The sequence below is a fragment of the Phyllostomus discolor genome, chromosome 2 (assembly GCF_004126475.2).
Source record: "Phyllostomus discolor isolate MPI-MPIP mPhyDis1 chromosome 2, mPhyDis1.pri.v3, whole genome shotgun sequence".
NCBI lineage: Eukaryota > Metazoa > Chordata > Mammalia > Chiroptera > Phyllostomidae > Phyllostomus > Phyllostomus discolor.
Genome location: NC_040904.2, coordinates 3,190,520 through 3,213,000, shown reverse-complemented (window position 1 = coordinate 3,213,000; position 22,481 = coordinate 3,190,520). Strand labels below are relative to the sequence as shown.

General features: G+C 62.6%; 1 protein-coding gene across 2 annotated transcripts in view; it reads left to right on the top strand.

The window, feature by feature from the left end:
• Window positions 1-1,861: 1,861 nt before the first annotated feature.
• The window catches only part of RUNX1 (RUNX family transcription factor 1), a 207,434-nt gene continuing 186,814 nt past the window's right edge, over window positions 1,862-22,481 (top strand). Inside the window, exons 1-2 of one of the 2 annotated variants that reach the window (XM_036017230.1) lie at window positions 1,862-2,067; window positions 2,195-2,312. In XM_036017230.1, coding sequence (XP_035873123.1) covers window positions 2,255-2,312 — 58 coding nt within the window. In that variant the 5' untranslated portion in view covers window positions 1,862-2,067; window positions 2,195-2,254. The remainder of the gene's footprint in view (window positions 2,068-2,194; window positions 2,313-22,481) is intronic. The other variant, XM_036017221.1, reaches the window with a different exon arrangement.

Below are 22,481 nucleotides of genomic sequence, written 5' to 3'. Positions count from 1 at the left end.
CGAGGTGGCAGCTGTGTGGCCCGGCATTCAGCTGTCAGGGCCCTCCCAGGGAGCGGGGAGGGAAGGGGAGCAGGGACCCCACGCCGTGGGGAGGAACCTGGACCTGGCTTTCTCGGGGACCGGGGCGTACGGCGTCCTGGAGACGTGCGTGACACGTGGATGTCAATAAACGCCGTGAGACCAACTCGCAGGGCGGTGCTTGCACACGTTGACGAGGCGCCGACACGGGGCCAGCTCCCTTGCACGCGTCTGGGAGAAAGCAGACTCTTGGGTTTCGATTCCTGCCTTAGTCAGAACGGGCCTGAGTGACAGTCCTGTCTGTGCCCTGGCGGCACCTGTGCCATCTGCCCTCCAGCCTGTCACCACTGGGGGTGTGGGCGAGACACCGTGGAGGGGACAAAGCCGAGGGGCTGTTCTGGCCAGGCGTCCCGCGTGCCTTCGCCGGGTGCCACGGAGCCACTCGCGCACACGCCCCGGTCAGCTCCTCGGAGGCCCCCGTCTCACGGTTTCTCTGGGGGAGGGGGGATTCGAGACCCTGTGCGCCCAGAGTGCTGTGGAGAGTGCACCAGGAGCCCAGCAAAGCCAAGTGACCCGTTAGGGAAGGACAGCCTCACTGGATCTGGGAACTCTGAAAAGAACAGCCCTTGGCCCGCGGGCAGGAAACAGGAAGACATGCGTGTGCCCAGAGTGACGTGCCCACATGCAGAAGTCTCCCGTGGTCGGCTCCTCCAAACGAGCCCGTCTCCTCGCTTCGGCGGAGGACGAGCCAGATCACGCCTTCCGTCAGTCCCCCGGGAGGGGCTCGCCCGGGAGCGGCCTCTGGTTCCCCCCCCACCCCACCCCGGCTGCTGTGCAGAGCCCTCTAATGCTCGCCGGGCGGGCGCAGCTCCTGCGGCGCCACCGAGCATTACCCCCAGGTGTGATGCGGCCGGGGTTGGGGGAGGGGGGCGGCTCGGAGTGGAACAGAGGAAGACGAGGGCGAGGCGACACCTCTCACAGGTGGAAGCAGAAAACGGGTTTACTGGGTAGCCGCTGCTCTCGCCCCCAGTGCAACAAACTCTTCACTTTCCTTTCCCCCAGCTTCCTAATTTGAATGTGTGCCAGTGTGTGTGTGTGTGTGTGTGTGTGCGAGTGTGTGTGTGTGTGTGCAGGGGAGAACGTTGATTTTTACCTCCTTACTGAAGAGATGTCCACTTAGGAGGAACAAACCACGTCATTTTTTTTGTAATAAAATGGTCTGTTCATCCCCAAATGAAACTGCTTTCCCTCTCTCAGGCTCTAAAATTCTGGGGAGTTGCTAGAGCCTCTTAGGGTTCAGACTCTCACCAAAACGTTTCCTTTCGTGTGTTCTCCTCTGCACGGCCTCACGCCGCCGCCGCCACTGCCTTCGCCAGGGGCCGACTCCCCCCGCGCCACCGGCCAGAGCCCCCAGCGATGGCACCCGCACCCTTCTCTGAGCAGCAGCCCGGTGCCAGGGCAGAACCACTATCGAATAAGCAGCAACGAAATCTTAATCAAAACAATCAGTACTTCCCCAAACCACAAATAACAGCAGCAGGACCCGCGTCCCCGGCGTCAGCAAAGACCATTGCTAGAACGAGAGACTGAGTCACTTTTTGCCCCAGCCGCTCTCTCACAAAGCCTACTCGGCTGTTTTCTTGCACAGCCATGGGGTGGGGGTGGGGGTGGGGGGCAGGGGGAGCAGCAGGAGGCAGGTGGAGGGGGAAGGAGGGCATTGCTCAGAAAGTAAAAAAAAAAAAATTGACCTCATTGAAGTCACATGATTGGCAAGAACCAATTAAGAGGAGCTGTGGAAAGGGGAACAGTTAAATTTGTAATTTGGGTTGTGTGAAAACTTCTTTGGGCCCATAAACAACCACAGAACCACAAGTGGGGCAGGCTGGCAGAGCCGGGAGACGACGCCGGCACAGTGGTCAGCAGCAGGACGAATCAGAAGGGTTGCAAACCACAGGGTTTCGCGGGGTGGTGAGCATCATCAGCCCACAGCCAAGACACCGCTTTTTTTTTTTTTAATCTTTAACAATTTGAATATTTGTTTTCGCAAAGGTACATTTTTCATAGGACGCGGGGAGCCCCAGAGGCATCGAGGGAAAAAAAATATGAAAGAGATGCAGGGAGCCGTGGCCGGGGGCGAGGTTCCAACAATGACCTGTCTTGGTTTCTCGCTCCTAAGGTAAGAAGAAATCAGCGACTCCCCCGCCTTCAGCAGAGGGTGCATTCTCGGGAGGAGGCCATGGCTTCAGACAGCATATTTGAGTCATTTCCTTCGTATCCACAGTGCCTCATGAGAGGTGAGTACACGCCGGTCTTTTAAATCTGCTTTTGCTCGGCTTTGCAGAGAGTGTTGTAACGCGGTGCCTTTCGCCGGCCGGCTCCCTGCCTGTCTGGTGGGGAGGCATTCAAACGCAGGCTTACGATTACAAGGCTATTGGATTACTTATTCATCAGACGACAGCTCTTCAGAAACGTCTGAATAAATAGTTAAGCTGTTGAAGTGTTAGTCGGTGCGTGAGAACTCTGGCAAGGGCGAGGGAGCCGGCCTGCTCCTGGTTAGAGCCCTGCAGATGGTGGAGCTCGCCTGGAGCTGCCCGGGTCTTGTTTCTGCTCCCCCGGCCCCCGGGGTGACGGCAGCTGCGTTAGCCTGAGCCCGGCGTGCTCTGCGGCCCGCGGTCCAGCCCGCCCGGGGCTCCGAGCCACCTGCAGCGCCGGCCAGCGGGGCTGTGCCAGCCCCGGGGCAGAGGCTCGCAGACACGCGTGCGACCGGCCAGGGCCGTCAGGGCCAGAGCGGGAAGCAGAGCTCGCGCGGGAGCCGGGCCGATGGGGCCGGCGGAAAGCACCGGGCTGCGGTTGTGTGTTGTTCATTGTGGTCTTGGTGCAGAGGCAGCCGGCATCTTTCAAGAGAGACAGGAAGCAAGTTGTGGTGTGGAGAGACCTCTCTCACCGAGAGCCATAAAGACGCTTCCCAGGTCAGGCGTGGCCGCCCTGGCGTGGCCGGGCTCCCTGATGGGACAGCGCGCGTGGGGAGTCTGCCCGGGTGCCCGCCGCCAGCCCCCTGAAACGTGCCGCTCGGAAGGGGTGAGCTGTGAGTGGGGGTGCGTGCGTGCTCACACGGTGTGTCTGTGGCGGGGAGAGAGAGTTGTGCTGAAACCAATAAAAATGTCACAAAGTCACGGCAGAGGGTCAGGGCGTGCACCCCGACCAGCCCGCGCCAAATGTGGCTGGACGGGCCGGCATGGCCGGGGTGCCGTGGATGGGCGAGGGGGGATTCATTCTCTGGCTGCACACTCCCGAGGGTGCCCAGATAGCATCCGTGACTCGTGCCTCACTCACTCAGCCGCGAGAGCCAGGGAATGCTCAGGGCTGCCAGGCGCCGTCGTGAGTGCCCCAAGCCCCTGCGTCTCCGGGCCCCTGAAACCCAAGCACTTGGCAACGGCGTGAGTGCACGCATGTGCGTGCGTGCCTGCACGTGCACCTGCGTGTGCTGGGGGTGGCGGTGGGGGAGGGGGTTGGAGTCTCAGGAGAAAGGGAAGAAAGCGAGTCATTAACTGGCTCAAAGCTCCAAATTAAAGGGTTTTCAAAGGCTTCTTTACTGGCAGCTGAGGACATTTTAGTGAAGTTGAGTCACGCGCTGGGCGTGAGTCACCCCAGCGGCCCCTCCCCGGCTGCATTTCCTCCGGGCCGCTCAGGAGCGGAGGAAGCAATATCAGTAGCACAGCAGTAATAAGGCTTTCCTGCCTCCAGTCTCTTTCACTAACCCCCGTGCACAACCACGGCCTCCTAGCCCACCGACCCGGGGAGGCGGAGTCAGGGAATTTCAAACACGCCCCTGGGCAGTGAGTTGGATTTCGGGCTGGGGTGCTGGCCTGCCTCTGCCCTCACTGGCCAGACAGCAGAGATAATGAGGGGACCCTGAGACCTGCACAGACACAAGCAAAGACAGGGCGCTGGCCCCCAGCACAGCCCCACAGTCCCATGCCCAGGAATGCCACCCGCCCAGCCCAGGCTGGGACTAGGGGCAATTAGCTTCCAAGGGGACAGCACGGGGAGGGCCCTAGGACCCCTACCCCATCCCAGAAGGGCTCACGACCGAGGGCATTTCTGTCCACACTCGCAGAAAAGGCACTCAGGGCCTTGTATCATCTCTACCTGGATAACACAACGTTGAGGTTTCATTTCAGAGGACCAACGTGGAATCTCGGCAGGGTCGCTGTTGTTAAGTGCAGCAAGGGGACCCGTCAACAGGGTGGTTTCCATTGTCTGGATTTGCACCGCTCCCTCGAGCGCAGGAGGTGACAGATGCCACTGCTCAGGGGACCCTTTGGGCAGTGCCTCAGCGCCAGAGGCCAGCCCAGTCCCCACGCTCTCCCGCACACGGTCCTTCCCGAGTCCAAACCCGGTGGGCACGGCCCGGCCGTCAGCAGCATGCTGGCACCATCCCCCTTTCCTGTCACCTGTCATTTGTAGCCTGTGCTCCCTCCCTCCCAGCTGCCGGTGAGAGCAGGAGGGGAAAACACCGGTTTTCTCCCTGGGGCGGCGCTCCGGCACCCCCTGCCCTGCTCACCGAAGGAAGCGCGTAGCTCACTGCTTGGTGAGGTGCCCCTGTGGGAACCGGGGGGAAGGCGAGGCGTGGGCCCAGCCTGGGTGACACAGCCCCAGAGGCGGGCGTGCAAAGCGAGTGTGGTCTACCACAGTGCACGCCGCACGGCGCTCTCGTCCGCGGAGGCCGGGGCGTCAGATGAAATCAAAATTCCCTGGAACGATCCCTCTGGCTTGGCGCCACGAGGCTCTCGCCGAACCCCCCCTTGGGTCCCCTCGCAAGGCGCGGGGCGTGTCGTCGCCCCGGAGACTGCAGTGGGTGTGGCGAGGGAAAACAGCAGCGCAGACAGACGTGTTTTTGCAGAACGCCTCAGGTAGCCTCGCTCTTAGAAGTGGCTTAGTGGTCTCGGCAAAGCCTGAATGCTAATATGCCTCCGGGTTCCTAGAACCACAGGTAAAAATCTCAGCGGGGCTGACACGCCGCCGCTGCCACCGCCACCGCCGCAGCCCGGAGGCGTCCCTCAAAGGGAGTGACGGAGCGCAGGTGAGGCCCAGTGTGGGAAGCGGGCCTGTCCGCGAGATCGGCCCGCCCGCGTTTGCAGGAACGCATTTACCGAGGCAGTTCTGGCTCAGCGGAAGGTCACGGAGAAGTGCAGACAAACCCGCGCATTGTACCCGGTGTGAACCCCGCACTGCTTTCGCAGGGCCGCCTGAACCCAGCCCCGCGGCCTGGGCGGCTCCAACGCAGACGGGTGCCGTCTCCTGACTCGGGGGCCCAGGTGTCGTAGTGGAGGCTGCAAGGTGCGGAGAAGGTCGGTTCCTTCTGAGGCCTCTCTCCCCGTCTCCCCGGGGTGGCCACGGCAGTCTCCTCCCTGGGTCCTAGGCTCGCTCTCCTGGTGGGGACACGCCCGTCCCGTCAAATCAGGGGCCCTGCTCGTGGCTTCACTTAGTGGCCTCTGTGAGGAGCGCATCCCTGAATGTGGTCACATTCCGGAACACTGGGAGTTAGGACGTCAACACAGAGATGTGGGGGTGGACACGGTGTGACCCAAGGCAGGCCGTGCTCGCCGATGCACGTGCCCTGGCCCACAGGGCCGCCGCCGGGCTGTCCCGGGTGCCGTCCCGAAAGTGGGGTGGGGGGTCAGACCCCAGGCCCCGTGACGTGGGGCCTCGAATTCTGACACTGCCCGCCCATTTGGGAACTAATTTAAAAAAAAGGTGTTAAAAAAATCTATCTAAACTCATACCAACACCCTTCGCCGTGCGCCTTTACATGCTAAGACACCTTTGAAGATGACAAGGCGATTTGGAAACGCTTCAGTGTTAAAAGAACAAAGAGCCGTCCCCCAAAGAAGCCACCGCCCTGGCCCCACTTCCTCCAGCGACGCTGTCCCTGCCGCTCGGAACCCTCCCAGCATGCACTCTGCCGCCCGGGCAGGGCGTGGGGCGCCGGGGAGGGGCACCCGAGGCCTCACACCTGCGCCCGCACCCAGGGCGGCCGCCACAGTGAGCAGCCAGGTGCGGAGCGTCTTCGGAAGGGGCGGCGGGCCCAGGAACCGGAGGGCAGGGCCCCCCCCACCCCCGAGAGAGCGGTTGGAGGCAGAGAGCAGCCAGGAGGCCCCTCTGCCTGGGACACCTGTGGGGTGCGGGCTCCAGAGAGGCCTGCCCCGTGGCCGAGACAGAGAGGCCGGGGCTCATGCTGGGGCCGAGGGGACTCCGGGGCCATGACTGTCCCGGAGAGATCGGGGTGCAGAGACCGTGTCTGTCCGTCCGAGGGGAGAGCCACTCGCAAAGGGCCGGCAGCGGCGGGCGGCCTGCGCAGGGGCAGCGGTGGACGGCACAGCGCAGCTTCCCTCTCGGGCCTCGGCGTCCTCGTCCGCAGCTGCTGCCGTCGAAGTGACCCCTCGGACAGACCAGACCGCGGGGCCTGCATCGGGCGCTTCGCACGGTCTGGGGCATGAGCGCGGGGCGGGCCGTCAGCCTGGGCTCCTGGAGCTCCGTTCTCTCCCAGAGGACGCTCGGTCAGACTCGGTCCGCGCCGGGAAGGGAGAGGCCGCAGGGCGGTGGGGGGCGGGGGGGGTCACAGGGAGCCCCCTGGAGGAGGGGACACAGGGCCGGGGAAGGAGACGGTGTGTGACGGGTGGGCGCCAGAGGACAGGGAGGAGTCCTCCGGGGTGGGGGCGGGGGCAGCCTGGCGGAAGGTCGAGCGGCAGGGACCCCGTGGGATCCGGCAGGTGGTGAGGGAATCTGCCCACGTGGTGGCTTTTCGACGTCGCCTTGTGGGTGTCCTTGAAGGAGAGGGGAGGAGAGAGGGCCCGGGGTGCAGCTCGGTGAGTCCGGCTTTCACACGTCGGAGCCGCTGGGGGCGCGCCGCGGCGGGAACCTGCACAGGTGCCTCTCTGGGTCCGGAGTCTCGGGGAGTCGCCGCAAAGCTTTCTTTTCCTGAAGGCCGTTCTCAGGCCCAAAGCCATCTCGCCCGCTAAACCACCTGCAGGTTCCCCGGGCCCCGAGGGGTGGCCGGTCTCCGAGCTCACCTGCGGCCCAGGCACCGTGCCCACGCCCGGGGCTGCCGGTGGCCCGGCTGCTCCTCTGGCTGGGGAGGGAGCAGAGGCCCCCACGGGAGCCTTGGGCGGCCCTTCGGGCATCTTGGGTGACTTCTGGCGACCTAGAGGAGTCATTCTGACATGGTGTCCCCGAGTCGCCTCTCGGTTCTGTACAACGGGCCCACAGCGTTCTGGAGGGGCCGGCCTCCGAACGGGAGTCCCGTCCGAGGGCGCTGAAGCGCCGTGGCCCACGCCGCCCGAGTCTTAGTTTGGTCACTGGGAGCGACCAGTTTCTACTCTTTTATTTTCTTTTTTTTTAAAGATTTTATTTATTTATTTTTAGAGAGGGAAGGGAGGGAGAGAGAGAGAGAGAGAGAGAGAGAGAGAAACATCAATGTGCGGTTGCTGGGGGTCATGGTCTGCAACCCAGGCATGTGCCCTGACTGGGAATCGAACCTGCGATGCTTTGGTTCGAAGCCCGAGCTCAGTCCACTGAGCTACGCCAGCCAGGGCTTCTTTTATTTTCTGATGGGAACTGGTCGCCCTCCCGATGCACACAGGGATGCAGAGCGTTCTCCCATGTCATCCCAAAAGCTTGTTTCCAAGTCCCGTTCTCTGGAGGAGTCTCCGGAAGAGTCTCCGGAAGCTGTCCTGGGGCCCGGGCAGACGTTAACACCTGCAAACCCTCTGCCCCTCCTGCCCCCGCGTGTCTCTCACCCTGCGTCCCGGGTGCCACCAGCCCCCGGCGTCAGCCTTCTTCTGAGTGACATGGGCCCCAAGGGATGCATCCTCCTGGGCCCATTTCCTCCTAAAACGTGCTGACCCTGGCTCTCCAGAGCGGTGGGGAGGGGGCCTTTCCTATTACAGCTTTGCAGGTGGTGAGCGTCATCCAGAAGAGCTTTAGGGGACAGGGCGGCGGGGAGAGAGGTCCTGAATACAAAGCAGCCCAGCGGCTCTTGGACAGGCCCTGGCTCCCACGGGCTGCCCCGTGTTCACTTCCGGCACCCCTCCCCCTCCCCCTCCCGCTCCCCTGCCCTGGGGATGCTCGGGGACACCTGAGAAGGAAGGAGGCGGCCAAGCAGGAGACAGGCCCCCCGTGGCCAGATGAGGACCGAAACGCTGCATCTTTGACGATGACCGAGCGTGCGGCCCAACAGCGAGAGCCGCGCTGGCCACACAGAAGGGGAGGCCTGGCTTCCCGGGGCCCACACCTCGGGCCCCAGCCTGTGCCGTGTGACGGGCCATTCCGGAGTGGGCCGTCCCTGGACAGTGCGGTGGGGACCGGGCGCTCCTGGGCTTGGGGTCCAGCATGCCGCACCCGCAGCCAAGAGGCCCGCAGCTCGGATCTGTCCGGGCGGGAAGGCGGGCGAGGCCTCTGGGCCCACCCCTGGTGGGGCTCTGCCTCCCGTCTTCTTACTCAGGAAAGCGGCCCTTCTCTGCAAAAGCTTCCCCTCCCCCCGCCCGTGTCTCCTGGGCCGGAGCCAGGGCACGAGGTGCTGGCTGGAAGGTGCCCAGGACAATGGAGTTGTCCCCTTTGTAGCTCACAGAGTGGGGGAACGCGGAGGGAGAGGTGGCTGGGGGTGGGTGTCTAGTGACCGGGGCAGCCTCGGCGGTGACGGCGGGCACAGTCCCCGGGCGGATGGTGGTGTCCGGTAGTGTCCGGCGGGGTTTCACCTCTGGTTTCCCGTGTCAGCAGCGCTCTGAAAACTCACGCAGAGAAACTCCGAGTCTCTCCTTCAGTCCTTCTCTCGGAAGCTGCAGACGATGCGGGAGGTGGGGGGCGCGATATGTATCCCCGACGTACCGAGAACAGGCTGGAGACGAGAGGGGGAGGGGCAGGAGCTGGCTGCCTGGGTGCCACAGTCCCGCCTCCTCCGTCCGTGTCCTGTCGAAGCCCAGGGTGGCCCCGGGCCCTCTCACGGCGTGAGGAAGGCGACACAGCCTCCTCCCAAGGGCGCGTCGCTTACGTACGTGCCGCCAGCCTGGCCGTGGGCCGCACGTGTCAGTGGGTGACCAGAAGGGGTTTCTCTCTGTCTCTCCCTCATCCTTTCAAATTCTCACAACCTCGTGGCCCGACACCTTCAAAGGCTTCTTGAAGGGGGATTCTTTTCTGCAGAATTTCTCGAGTGAAACTTTCTTTTCCGTCGCCCCCCTTGAGTGTACCTGACGCTGTGTTATCTAGAGAGAGAGACTCGGCCATCAGATCGTGTGCCCGTCCAGGCGATGGGACCCTCGAGCACACACCCTGCGTTTCTGCAAGGGACGGGCGACCTCTGCTTCGTGAGGACCGGCCCCGTCTGCTCCCTGAGTCTGGGTGCGGATCCGTCGTCTCTCTGCAAGCCGATGCTTTATTTATTTATTTTTTTAAATATATTTTTTAAATGTTTGTCTTTTTTAAATTTTCTTTGTTTTAAGATTTTATTTATTTATTTTTAGAGAGGGAAGGCAGGGAGAGAGAGAGAGAGAGAAACATCAATGTGCGGTTGCTGGGGGCTGTGGCCTGCAACCCAGGCATGTGCCCTGACTGGGAATTGAACCTGCGACACTTTGGTTCGCAGCCTGTGCTCAATCCACTGAGCTACGCCAGCCAGGGCTCCAATGTTTTATTTAAAATTAAAAAAACAAAGAAGACTGTTTTGCTTTCCCCAGAAATAAGAAACAATGTCTGTATTTCACTGTTTTGCTGCCAGGCTCGTGTGCATGAGAGAAAATAGTAGATTTTGTGTGGGGCCCTACCTGCCCGTTCAGGGTCCTTAGGTGTTTATTTTCAGATGCACTTCTTCGTAAGCCATGAACCATCCCCCCCAGACATTTTAGGGGCCCCCATGGTCGCCAAATACAGAAATCTCAGTTGGTGAGCTGGGTGTGCTCAGCGGCTCTGCCCGTGTCAGCACCGGTACTCCTGTCCGGCAACCCGCCCCCGTGCTCAGGGGCTCCGAGCCGGGCCACGGCCTGTCCGGCCTTGAGTGCAAGTGCGGGGGGTGGGGGGTGGGGGAGAAGCACCTGGGTCTGACGCCTGGAGGAGCTTCTGCCCCGTCCTCTCCGCCGGCCTCCCAGCGTCCCCTCCCGGTCCCGCTGATGTCCTCGCCGAAAGAGGACTGTGACTCCCGGAAGGAAAACAGCTGGGAGGATCACCTCAAAGCTGTATTGCTTCTGAAAATGTGCAGGATTTCAGATATTTTTTTTTGGTAGATCCTAAAGAAAGATCTAGAAACGATCGCAGTAGTCAGCTTGCCAGACAGGGCTCCGTGAGTGAGGGCAAGGAGCAGGGGACCGTGAGCACACTGTGGGGGGCCGTGGTCCCCTGCCCCCCGCGGGGCGAGGTTTCCAGGGGAGGCTGGGCCTGCGCTCAGAGCAGCGCCCCCCCGCCCCCCCACGGCCCAGCGCAGGAGCCAAAGAGGTGAACGTGTACAGCCTGCGATGCCTGTGTTCCGTCACAGCCACAAGAAGGTTCAAAGGGCAACGCAGATGAACCGAAAGCCCCGGTCGGGGGCCATTTTCCTGCAGCCGCCTTCTCGCCAACCACACTTCGCCGCTCTGCATGACGCGGCTGCCGCCTGCCCTTTGAACCCCGTGCCCCCAGCCCCTCGCGGCACACCACCTGCAGGCTGCATCTGTGCAGCCCCTCGCCTCGCCAACAGTCACAGCTGAACTTGACACCGACCCACTCACTTGGCAAGGCTGTAATGTATGCAACCTGAAAGCGCGTATGTGTGCCAACCCACCCAGGGGTCTGGCGGGACTACAGGGAAGGGGAGACCCGTCCGTGCCTTTGGGGGCGCTTGCCCCCCACTCTCCTCACTCCTCCCGGCCCTTTCCAGCGCCGGCATGTGTACACGGCGGGAAAGAATGAGGGCAGGATGACACCGGAGTGACAGGCAGGAACAGAAACTCGCACGGCTGTTGCATTATCACTGTTGGTGCGGCGCAGCGTGGCCGCTGCCCTCAAAGTCCCGGAGCAGAGGAGGAGTCACGAAACCGCCTTCCACAAATACGAGGGCCGCGGAGGGCGTGGAGTTCTAGAAAGAAGCACAAAGGGCAACAATGGGAATTCTGTTCACCTGCCAATCATCCCACATCATTACTCCACACTAAAAAAAAAATAAATAAAGCAGCGCCGCCCCTGCGCTGCCCTCTGGGTTGTGGGCAGAACAAAGGGGTAATTGTGTGGGAGAGGTGGGCGAATCTGTGTAAACAGCAAATGAACCGTGAGACACTGTCCCGTCTCATACTTTCTAAGTTGCCCGTGCGGGTGTGTTTTCTATATATAGTTATGCACAGTTTTATATATGGCAGTTGGCATCTGAGACCCTATAACTTTACAGGTACATAAAGTTTTGGACGCGTAGACGTTTCTGGGGTTTTGCCCGGAGTGACCTTATGCATCTCCTTGACGCCGGAGAGCCGGACACGGCCACTCGTCCTGGGTCCCCCGGCTGGTCAGCGCCAGACCACAGCCAGCACCCGGGTCATCCCTGCTCTTGCCTCCCAGCGGTCTGCAGACAGTAGGTGGCCAATGCCATGCGGGCATCTAAGTAACCAGCAGACAGCACCCCCCTGCGGGTCGACCGCGATCTCCGTGGGCAAACACGGCGTGGAGCCACCGGTGTGGAGCCTGCAGCCTTCGCGGGTCCCCGGCTGGAGGCGCAGCACCTGCCCCCGCCCCCGGCTGCATTCTCGGTCGGTCTTCCCCGTGCGCCCAGCGCTGCCTTCGCCACGGGCGGCCACACCCCGTGGGCAATGGTATGGTTAACCAGGTTGGTTCTGAGGAGCATCTCTGGGGAAGCCTGAGCGGCCAGGGAGTCGCAAACGTGCATGTTCATGCAGCAGGGTGCAGGGCGGCCTCGGCCTGGGCGGCGGCCCCCAGGGCAGCCCTGGGACGTGGGACGGCCCTGCCTTTGTGCGAGGTGGGGACCCGCAGAGACACGGGTCCTCGCTGCGCTGCTGGGAAAGCCCTCACGCTCAGAAGTGGTCTCCACGGGGAGAGATAAAGGGCTCTCTCTCCCTCCTTCCTTCCTTCTCTCTCTCTCTCTCCTTCCTTCTGCCTCTCTCTCTCTCTCTCTCTCTCTCTCTCACACACACACACACACACGCGCACACACAGCCCAGCATTCAGAACCACATGCCTTAGTTGCCTTAGAGGACCCAGCGGGGCCTCTTCCCACGAGGCACTGGGTGGGAGAAAGCTGTTTCCCAAGTGGAGCGGGAGCTGCCGAGTGTCGGGCACTAATTTCCAAACCACTTTGGTCAGGTGGCATGTGAGTGAAAGGCATTCAGCATGCCCCCCTGCCCGTGGGCATTTATTTATATATAATTTACACGCCTGCGGTCAGGACCACCGCATCCCGGGGTCCCGGTCTGTGAGCTGTCTGGTGGGGGGCCCAGGGGCAGAGCAGGCCTGGGCGGAGCAGGAGTGGGGCAGCGGGAAGCGGGGAGCCCAGGCCGCGGGTGGGTGGGCTCTGGCACTGGGTCTCTCCCCCATCCCCTGGGCTGCGCTGTGTGGACCTGAGCCATGCACCCGCCCTGGCAGACCTGCAGGCCACTCCCCTGTAGAACAGACACTGCGGCCCCAGCTCCGGATGGCTCGTCAGGAGGACCTCGGGGCAGAGCCAGGAGCGGTGGGCACCGAGAGGCAGGCAGTAAGTGCAAGCCACTCTGGAGAGTGCCACCAAGTCTCGTGGGGCAGAGTCTGGGGCCGGAGAGGGCCTCTCGGAGCCCGGAACACGGCCCTGGGACCGAGCTGGGAGCCCGGCGGGGGTCGCAGCTGCGGTGGGAAACTGGATCTGCTTCCCCACCAGGCAGTGACGGTGCAGACGCGGGCCCTGGGCCCCTGGCGGAGGGCTGAGCCTGCTAACGTTAAAAGCGGTCACGGTAACACCAGTATTCGCTGAGCACATAATACGTGCAAGGCGCCAGCACGGTGCCGGTTGCCTGCGTCACTTGCTACATCCTTCACTCAAACCTGGGCAGGCGCTCTCGTGGCAGACCCCAGGCCCAAGGGGAGTGGGGCGGGCAGAGGCGGGGCCCCCTGCCTGAGGCAGAGCTGCTAGGAGGCTCGGACGCCAGGTCCCCGTGGAGGTGTCTCCGTGCAGGGCCCGCTGTCACGGCAGGAAGGAGAGGGGGTTCGCCGTTCTCTTGGTGTGACTCACGAGGGGGCTGAGCCGCATGCAGGCAGAGGCTCGTCAAGGCCCCTGTGCAGCAGGTGACACCGTGTGGGGGGAGCTGAACCTCAGGTGGCTTCGAGCCCGGGCGCCCTGCAGTGTGCTGGGCCACCTGCATGGCTCTGGGCGCGTCCGGTGGCTTTGGGTCCCCACCATCAGCGTCCACGCTGCCCCTCCTCCCAGAGCCGGCCCCCTCAGGGGGCATTCACGTGGCTCCAGGACAACCCCAAGGGACACTTCTTTCAGCCTGCGGTGTTCAGACTGGAGCAAGCGTCAGAGTGCTGTTCCCAAAATGACGTGAGATGCCGGCATGGCAGGGTTGGGGGGACCAAGGCAAAGCCTTTCCTCCCAGCCAACCGGTCTGAGAGTCCCTCCGAGGTGACAGAGCGTGAGACAGCAAGGCATTCCCTGAAAAAACCCTAGGGAGGGCTCCCCCTCGGGGCCATGGGAGGTTGGCCCTGTGATTTACATGACCTTGGAGGACAGCACCTCCTGAAATGTCAGGTCCCAGGCGTCTCCTTGCCCCACCCTGTTCCGTATCCTGGAACCACGTACAGAAGGACTCACGGACAACCCCCCTGGTAACCAAGGCCTCCCCACCCGAGCCCATCCTTCAGGGTGTCCCCTGGGGGTGGCAGTGCAGCCACACAGACTCTGGCCGGGGAGGCGCCCAGCAAACATGCGCGCCGGTCACTCCTGTGGCTGGGATGCGAATTCTGCCGGAAGCAGGTGAGTCCGCGGTGACAGCAGGAGGTGGCCGCTGTCCCGCCGCACACGGGACCCTCCACGCCGCCAGGGCCCAGAGGCCCAGCAAGGGACTCGCCCCCAGGCTTCTGCAGAAGCACCTGCCGCCTCGGAGTCTGGCGACTCATCACACCGGGCGAGTAGGTGGGCGTGAGGTTTTCTTTCCCTCCTCTTTAACCTTATTTGTGTAAAGGGCGTTTTTTGGCTGATTATTCGACAGCCAGGTACCACGGGAAGTTCCTCGCCTCTCTCCTCAGGCTCCATGTGGCCGCGGGACAATAATTCACGGCTTGTCCCCCGCAGACAGCCGGCACAGCCCCTGCGCACTGGGAAGGCAGGGGCCCCGCCAGCCTCTCGTTGTGACGATGCAAACATCTTAATGGGAACAAATTAAAAGGTGCTCAAGCTCGTTATGCCCCGCAATAAAAAGTAATAATAAACGAATAAAGGTCCTTTGGAGAGGTGATTCCGTGGAACCTCGGAAGAGTCGCCCTCCTCCCTGCCGGCGGGCCGTGGACAGGGAAGCAGTATAACCCCCACACTGTGCACGGAGGTCATGCTTTGGGAACTCCTGTGGCTCAGAAAAGGCGCTTTGCATGCTTCTGCACACACCCCGGGCCGGGCCCACCCCAGCCCCGCTTCCGGTCCCCCTCCCGTCTTCCCTCGGTGACCCCCACTGGACCTTCAGTCCGGCTTCGGCCCTTCGGAGGGGTCCCACACCCCTGACCCGGGCTGACGGGCCAGGACACCCTCTCCAGCAGGTGCTCCCAGCCACTTGGTGGGACAGGTTCCCCTTCAAGGACATTGGTTTGGGACCAAACACGTCATTTATGAAGACCACACGGTGGGAAGGAGCAGAAGGCAGAGAGGGGCCCCTGGTATCTGTCACCATGGATGAGCCCGGACCCCTTGGTTGCCTGGGCCCCTGGGGGGGTTCTTACCCGGGAGTCAACCCCCGGGGAGGGGGAGGGGAAGGGGGAGGGCCCACCCCAGCGGGCTCCGGGTGGCCGCCAGCGTGAGTCCTTCACACCATTCTGGGGGAGGGTCCTGGTTTGTTCGTTAAAGGTAGGCGACGATTACATTACTTTGTTGCTTATGAATAAAGACGAGAGCGAGAGCGACCGACCTTGGCCAAGGGCTGCCAGGCCACCAGGCAAGCCGTCTCCATCCTCTCCCACGGTCAGATGCTGTGTGTAGCCAGGAAGCACAGCTCCCCGCCCCCCCGCCTGGAGAAAACAGAGAAGTGGGCAGCCCAGGCCACACGGCTGGTGGGAGGCAGTAGCCAGCGGGGGTCCAGGCTCCGTCCGGCTCACCCACCCACGGCGCGGCGGCAGGGATGGCGCTGGGCTTGGCCGGCCCGGTCAGCTCTGCCCTTCCCGCTGGGTCACCCTGGCAGACCGCTCACCGTCTCTGGGCCTCCCCTCCCTCGTCGGTGAGGCACGCGACCGAAGGGGCTCCCCTCGGGGACCGGGGTGAGGCCCAGGCTAGAACGCTGCATGGCTCAGGGACCCAGCGATGAAGATTCAGAGGAAAGAAGTCACCCCCAGAAAATGATGAGAAAGCGCCGTTGGGCTGCTGAGTCTCGTGGGGTCAGCACTTGTACGTAGCATTGGCCATGGGCTGGGCCCTGTCGGAAGCCCCTTGTAAATAGGAGCTTGTGTCATCCTTGTCACCTACACAGTGGGGACAGCTGGTCTCCTCATGTCACCCATGGGTGTCTGGGGCCCAGAGTGGCCAGAGTCTTGTCCAGGGCCACATAGCTGGGGGGCGGCGGGCTGAACTGAGGGTTTAACCTCAGAACATGCACGTGCCCGAGAGACTGTCTCCTACAGGGCATGACCCGGGCACTCGTGCCCGTGGGAATCAGTACAAACAAGCAGCTTAGCCTCCAAGTTCCGGTGTCACGGGCAGGGGGCCACGATCTGAGCATGGCAGTGCCCTGCGCTCCTGTGGCGCCACAGGGGGAAGGCCGTGCCTCTGGGCCCCGACAGCCAGCGCCTGCCTCTGAGGGGCTCCCCCTTTCCCACGGTGGGGCCGTCGGCCCGTCTCTGACGAAGGCTCTGGGAATCTGGAAGAGAGGGAATCCAGGGTAACCATCGATGCGGGGACCTGCAGAACACTGGGGCTCAGCCACAAGTGTCAGCAACCCCAACGCGTATTCGGTTTCCTTGGCTACGTGCTCTTCTCTCAGCGCCTCGGGGAGGATGCTTCCCCACGCTCCACACACCTCCCGCTGCTCCACGGCTTCTGGTAGCGGGCTCATGACAGCCAGCCAGCGGGGCTGTTGCTCAGTGGGGGGAGGTCCCTGTGCAAGGTTCGAGGGCTGGGACGTGTGTCCGCACACCCCCATCGCCAACACGGGTGCGCGTTGTGCTTGCTCCCTGAGGCAGCGGGGTCACCCGAGGGCCAGCCCAAGGGCCCAGTCTTCCAGGGTGCCCGTGGGGAGCGCCTGCGAAAAGCCGCATTCTAGTTCTGGCTCGCGTTTGCTGGGCTCGTCTGTCTACTTAGCACCGACGAAAGTGTAATTCAGGGTTTTCTGTGCCGGCCGTGCGGTCTCCCGGAGACTCTGGATTCTCGGAGAGAGGAACTCAGGTCTCATTTCTCTCTCTCTCCACAGCACGTGGCAGGGTGTGGGCCCTCAGGTGTTGGGTGGATGGATGGGTGGGTGGGTGAATGGATGGACAGATGGACAGGTACTCAGATGGACGGCCCATGGCCTCGAACTTCCTGCCACGCCCTGACAGTCCTGGTGGGTGTGAGCCGAAGTGGGCGCTGCCGTCCCTCCACCCACACAGCGCAGCGGCAGCCAAGTGACGAGGCCCTCCGCCCAGCCTCGGTTCCCCCTCGACCCCCGTGACCAGCTAAGAACGGGAAGAGGGACGTGGGGCCAGGAGAGCCAGGAGGGGCGGGGGGGCGCCGGCGGGCTCCACCTCTGCCGACGGGTGTCGGGCTGGCAGTCCCGTGGGTGTCCCCCGTGGGAGGCTGGGCGAGGAGGCGAGAAGCAAGTGCGAAATGCTGCGTCGTCAGAGAGGGCTTCTTCCTGTTCCTGCGATGGTGGGTGTGTGCGCGCATCCAACGGCTCCCTGGACAAGCAGGTGTCCTGGACCGGGCGAGTTCTCAATGATCTCGGGCCTCATACCGGGGCCCAGGGCGGCTCCCACGGGGCCGCCCCTCCCTCCCAGATGTCAGGCAGGGGGCAGAGAGCAGGCTGTCTGCTCACCGAGACCCTTCTTCGAGGGAGAACTGAACCACTGTCTTTCCTGTTCAGAAAAAGGAGATCAGTGGGGAACAGAAGAGGTTTGGTAAAAAAAACTTAGGGTGGCTCCGTCACTGGGTTCTCAGTCCGCCTGTCTCAGGGAAGCTGCAGGAGGTGGAGTGGGCACAGGGAGTGTCCGCTGGACGTCCAGCCCTCGGGGCCCAGCCCCCCCCCTCAGTTTAGGGGGAATCAGTTCCAGTGAGCTGCTGGGCAGTGGTGTTGCCGTGCGCGCTCCCCTCCCACCCCGAGACCACCAGCATCTGCCGGACGGTCGGTCGTGGGAGCTCCCGCCCCCGACCGCCCCCAAGCGTCCCCTCAGAAGTCCCTCTGCACCCAAGTCCCCCTCGGCCAGGCCTGGGCCTCAGTCGCCCGAAAGGACCCACCTTTGCCCGTGGTCACGTGGGATTCGGCGGAGGCCGGGCCTCATTCTCTGTTCTGTTGAGAACTGTTCTTAGCGGATCCTCTGTCTAAAGAAGCGCCTTTTGACGTTTGTGTGTTTTGTGCTTTCTCTGAGGATTCGGTCTCCTAGCTCCTTTCCCGGGGGTCCGCTTACCCGGCCTCCTGTTTTCTTTGCTTACATCCTCCATGGGGGCTTCTCGCCGGAGTGGACCTTCCTCGTTACCTTTCCCACTTCCCCCTCCATACTCGTCACCTTCGAATATTCTTAAATCGGTGGTTCTTGCCCGGGGGGAGAGGGGGAGAAGGGAGGGGGGTCATTTTGCCCCCAAAATGTCCAGAAACACTTTTCGTTGTCGCAGCGGGCGGGTGGGGGAGGGGGCGGGAAAGGTAAACTGGCTCCTGGTGGGTAGAGGCCGAAGCGGCTGCTTACAGCCCGCAGTGCCCGGGACAGCCCGGACACGCAGGACGGTCGGGCCCGACGCGTGAATGTGACCTGGAGGAGAAACCCAGCGAGCAGGGGCTGCAGCCACAGAGACCCGCCGCTGCCCTCCCCGCACTCCCGGGGTTCTCCCCTCTGGAGAAGGGGGCCCCTCCTCCCCGGAACCCGGGGAGGGAGTTGTGTGTGTCTCCAAATGAGTGCCTGTCAGGGCGTAAGCGGAGGACCTGGAAGGTCTCAGAAATGCTGCTGGCAGTGGTCGCTTGGGGGGTCTGCGAGCCCCTCGGGGCCCCGCATCTACCGTAGGCCCTGTAGGAGTGCAGAGGAAGGGCCTGATCTCGGTGCGATGTGGGGCACGGCGGAGCTGTCGCCCTACACAGATGGCCTGAGGACTTTCGTAGGGACCGGGAGTGTCGGGGGGGAAGGAAGGAGGCAGACGGGAGACGAGAGAGCCCAGCACAGAACGCCACGGCTGAAGGGGGCACCGGGGGAGCCCGGGTCCGAGGCTGGAGAGAGGAGATAAGGGGCAGGGGTCCCAGGAGCAGGGTCGGGGCCCCCGCCACGCCGGTGAGGAGGGCGACCAGAGAGCCGGCAGGGGTGCGCCTGAAGCCCAAGAGGGAGGGTTAGGGTTAGGGATGGAGGGGATCCCTACAGAGGCCAGACCGTCCCCTTCGGGGAGAAGCTGAGGCTTGGAGGCCGCGGGGTGAGCCGGAGGGCGTATGGCCCCACTGGAGAGGAAGAGGCTGACGCGAGGGACAGCCTGAGACACCTGGACGTGTTCACCCAGAAAACACCCCTGGGCCAAGGGTCAGGGGACACCGCTTCCCCCAGGCCGGGACATGTCATCCCCGTGGCCTGCCCCGGTGCCTTCTGGGTTAACAGGGTCAAGCTGACTTGGAAGGTGAAAACATGGAGGCTTGGAGTTTAGATCTGAAAAACATACAAAAGAAAGAAATGTGGAGTGTAGAGGGGTACAGGAAGACCAAGGGGGCATGGCCCCCCACCCTAGCTGTGTCAGGACTGAGCGGAACGGTGGTTGGAGCCTCCCGCCGAGTCATCCACACGCCGCCACGCGGCTGGTCTGCCCAGAAGCAGCGGGTGTGATGCCCCAAAACTGCCCCCCACACCCCCCCAGCTTCAGCTTTGAGTTGGGCACCAACGAGCAGGCAGGAGAGAGAGGGAGGCTGGCGGGAGAGGGGGGGACCCCGTGGGGAGAGGCCCCCAGAGAGACCCATCCCTGGGAGAGGAGAGTGGACAGCAGACACCCGCCCTTGGGTTCCCAGGCTGGACGATCCAGGTGTCCAGTAGAGTGGAACGTGTATTTACCAAAAAGAAATGCCATCGCCCACTCAGACGGTAGGCGGAGGAGCGGGCGTCCATCCCCCATTTTTCCACTTCCTCTGGGGCTCTCACAGCCACCGGATCAGACTCTCGGGGCCCTCCCCACCACGCCCGTGTGCCCACCCAGCTCCCCCTGGCCCGAGAGCCGCCGGCGGCGCCGTGCCCGGTGAATCACACTGTGCGGAGCTCAGTAGCGACCACCCATAGGGGAGGGGCCAGGTGGCCGAGGCCGGCAGCCCCTGTGCCAGAGAGCGGCCTGGAGCGCAAAGGTGATAAGGCGTGAAACGGCCCCCAGGGAGCTCCCCATCCTGCATGAGGAGCAATGGGCGAGCAAACTGGGAACTGGAAAGCACACATGAGAGCCCTTACAGAGCGGCCGCGTGACCAACCATGGCCGGAGGAGCCGGGATCCCAGCAGGGCTCCAAGAGGGGGAAGAACGCTCTTCAGACGGGGCTGGGGACGGCAGGGGAGATGAAGGAGTGAGGCGGCCGGGCAGGCTGGGTGGAGGGACCCAGCGTGTGGGCCTGGAGCGGGCCGCCTCGGCTCCCTCGAGAACAGCAAAACTGAAACCAGATCTTTGTACGCGGCAGCAGGAAGGCTGCCCTTGAACTGGAGACCAGGCCACCAGGGGCCGTGCACTTGGCAGTCCATTAGAAGCCCCTGCAGTGTTTGTGAGAATGAGGGTTCCTGCCCCCCACCCACCCACCAAAGACCTGGAGAGGGCCATGGGCGCCAGAGCCTGCACCTTTCGTATCCGTGTCATCTTGGTCCTACCCTGAGAAACACTCAGTTACAGGAAGCCTTTGACCGGTTTTGATGAAGGCGAAATGAAATCCTCGTGAGGCGTCAGGGTTTAGCAAAATTCAGCAGAACCTGTATCCGCCTCTGACCGCTAGCACCTGCTCGGGGGGGGCGGGGGGGGGGCGGGGGGGGGAGCCTCGTATTCCGGGTGGCGAGTGCCCTCACGATGCAGTCACACACGGGGCATCGTTTCCTGGCTCCGTCTCCCCGATCAAAGGCCATGCCTGCTGCTGGTGAAAAGCGCCTCGAAAACACGGATGTTAACGCGGATGCCACAAGATCCTAGAGTTAGTCTAGACTGAGCTGAGTCTTAAATATTCAAATGCAGCCTCCAAACGCTGTGTGCGACTTCTGAAAAATGCAGACGTGGGGGGATTCTGACCGCCAGAGGCACCGGTCGTCATCCGTGGGAGAGACCCCAGCGGGGCCCGGGTTGCTGTGTGCGTGTGTGTGTGTGCGTGCGTGCTCGCACGCGCATGTCTCGCACTTCTCAGCCCTCTCCCACTGTCTCTGGACTCGCAACCTAATCCGGGCTCCCCTGAGTCCTGCAGATATTCCCAGTTGGGGCATTAAAACCCCCTGAAGGCTCCGAGCTTCCCCGCCCTCGGGAGCACTAAGGCATTTTCTCTCCCATTAGCAGTGGGGCTGGGGGGAAGCCGGAGCCTCGGGAACAGATGCAGCTCCAGGGAAACGCTGGCAGGGCACCCGCTGGGGTCGCAGGGCACCCGCTGGGGTCGCAGGGCTGCGGGGGCCCTGCGTGGGGCCTGTAGCCTGGACACAGATGCTCGACAAGGAATTTTCGGAGACCGACCAGGCAGGCCTCTCCCGGGCCCCTGCCATCCAAAGTGCGGGCACTGGACCAGCCACTGGTGCACGTGCCCTGGCGCCTTGCTAGGGAGGGGTGCAGAAGCTCAGGCCCCAGTGGACCTGCAACGTCAGTCCGCACGGTCCCAGAAGCCCGGGGCACTTTGCATGCACACTGCAGCTTGAGGAGCATCCTCCGTGTCTCCAACCTGCCCCATGGTTGGGGCCGCCCTGCTCCAGGCCTTGCAGAGAGGGGGCGGCGGCATCCGTTATGGGGGCAGGGGAGGCAGGTCTCACCCCCTCGGCCTTCCCGCCCCTGTCGCTGCTTTCCCAGAGGAGCACCTGCAGGGCCGAGCTTCTCTGGAAAGCCTCTAGAAACAGCCCCCCTGCCCCCCCCCCCCCCACCTGCCCTGCTTCTAGGGCGGGGCCGCACTACCGCTTTTCTCTCTGAGAGCCCGGGATGCTGACAGCCCCAGATGGAGGCATCCTGTTTGTCGAAAAATAAACCGGCAGTTGAAGCAGGGTTGCGAGAGCGAGAAAACCGCAGGCCTGCACGCCGCTGATAACGCGCGGGCGCGGCTTTTGCAGAAGTTCCGTCGCTGCAGCGCGGAGCCTCTGGGCCCGCGCCTCCTCCTCCTTTCCTGTCTCTGCAACCCTGTCCCCCCGTTTCTGGCTGTTGCTTTCTGCACGGCGTTCGGTTACTTCACCCCTTGTTTCTTCCGAAGGGTCCCCTCGCGGCTCCGCCGGGAGGGGTGAAGCGACAGAGACTGCCCCGGTGGGCACCCGCGGGCTTGGGGCTGGCATGCACAAGCTGTCCTGAAAATGACACCGTTGAAGAAAAGTTGCTTTCTTTTCTACAGTGTGTAATGCTTTGACCTGGCCCAAAAAAGAAACAGAAACAGGAAAAGCGATCCAGATGAGGCCTGTAATGCTAAAATGTTGCACGAAGCAAAGGGAACCCCCAAAGTCCAATATCCAGATTGTTTTCTTTCTTGGAGTAAGCTGACCTGGCCTGTTTCCAGGCGGTGGATAACTAATTACCAACCTTCCTCTTTTGGGGGATATTAAAAGCTCTTTCCCCATTCGCCTACTATCAGATAAGCAAAGCAGATGAGAAGTCAGTGGGTAACCACAGGTACAACCACAGTATTAGCTGGAAACCAAACGACTTGACCCTCCAAGGCACAGGGTGCAATTGAGAATTAACCTGAAGGCAGTCTCTCACCAGCTCTGAAACGCCATGTTCTCCAATCAGGAATGTAGACTTCTTGGAGCATAAAAAGAACAACGAGAGAGAGAGACAGAGAGAGAGGGAGAGAGAGAGAGAGGAGAGAGAGAAGGAGAGAGAGGACAGCTCTAGCCACAGAAATGGCTGCAGTGGGGTTGACTCAGAGTCCGCGGGGAGGGGCCCAGCTACTACCGGAGCCCCTGCAGCTCT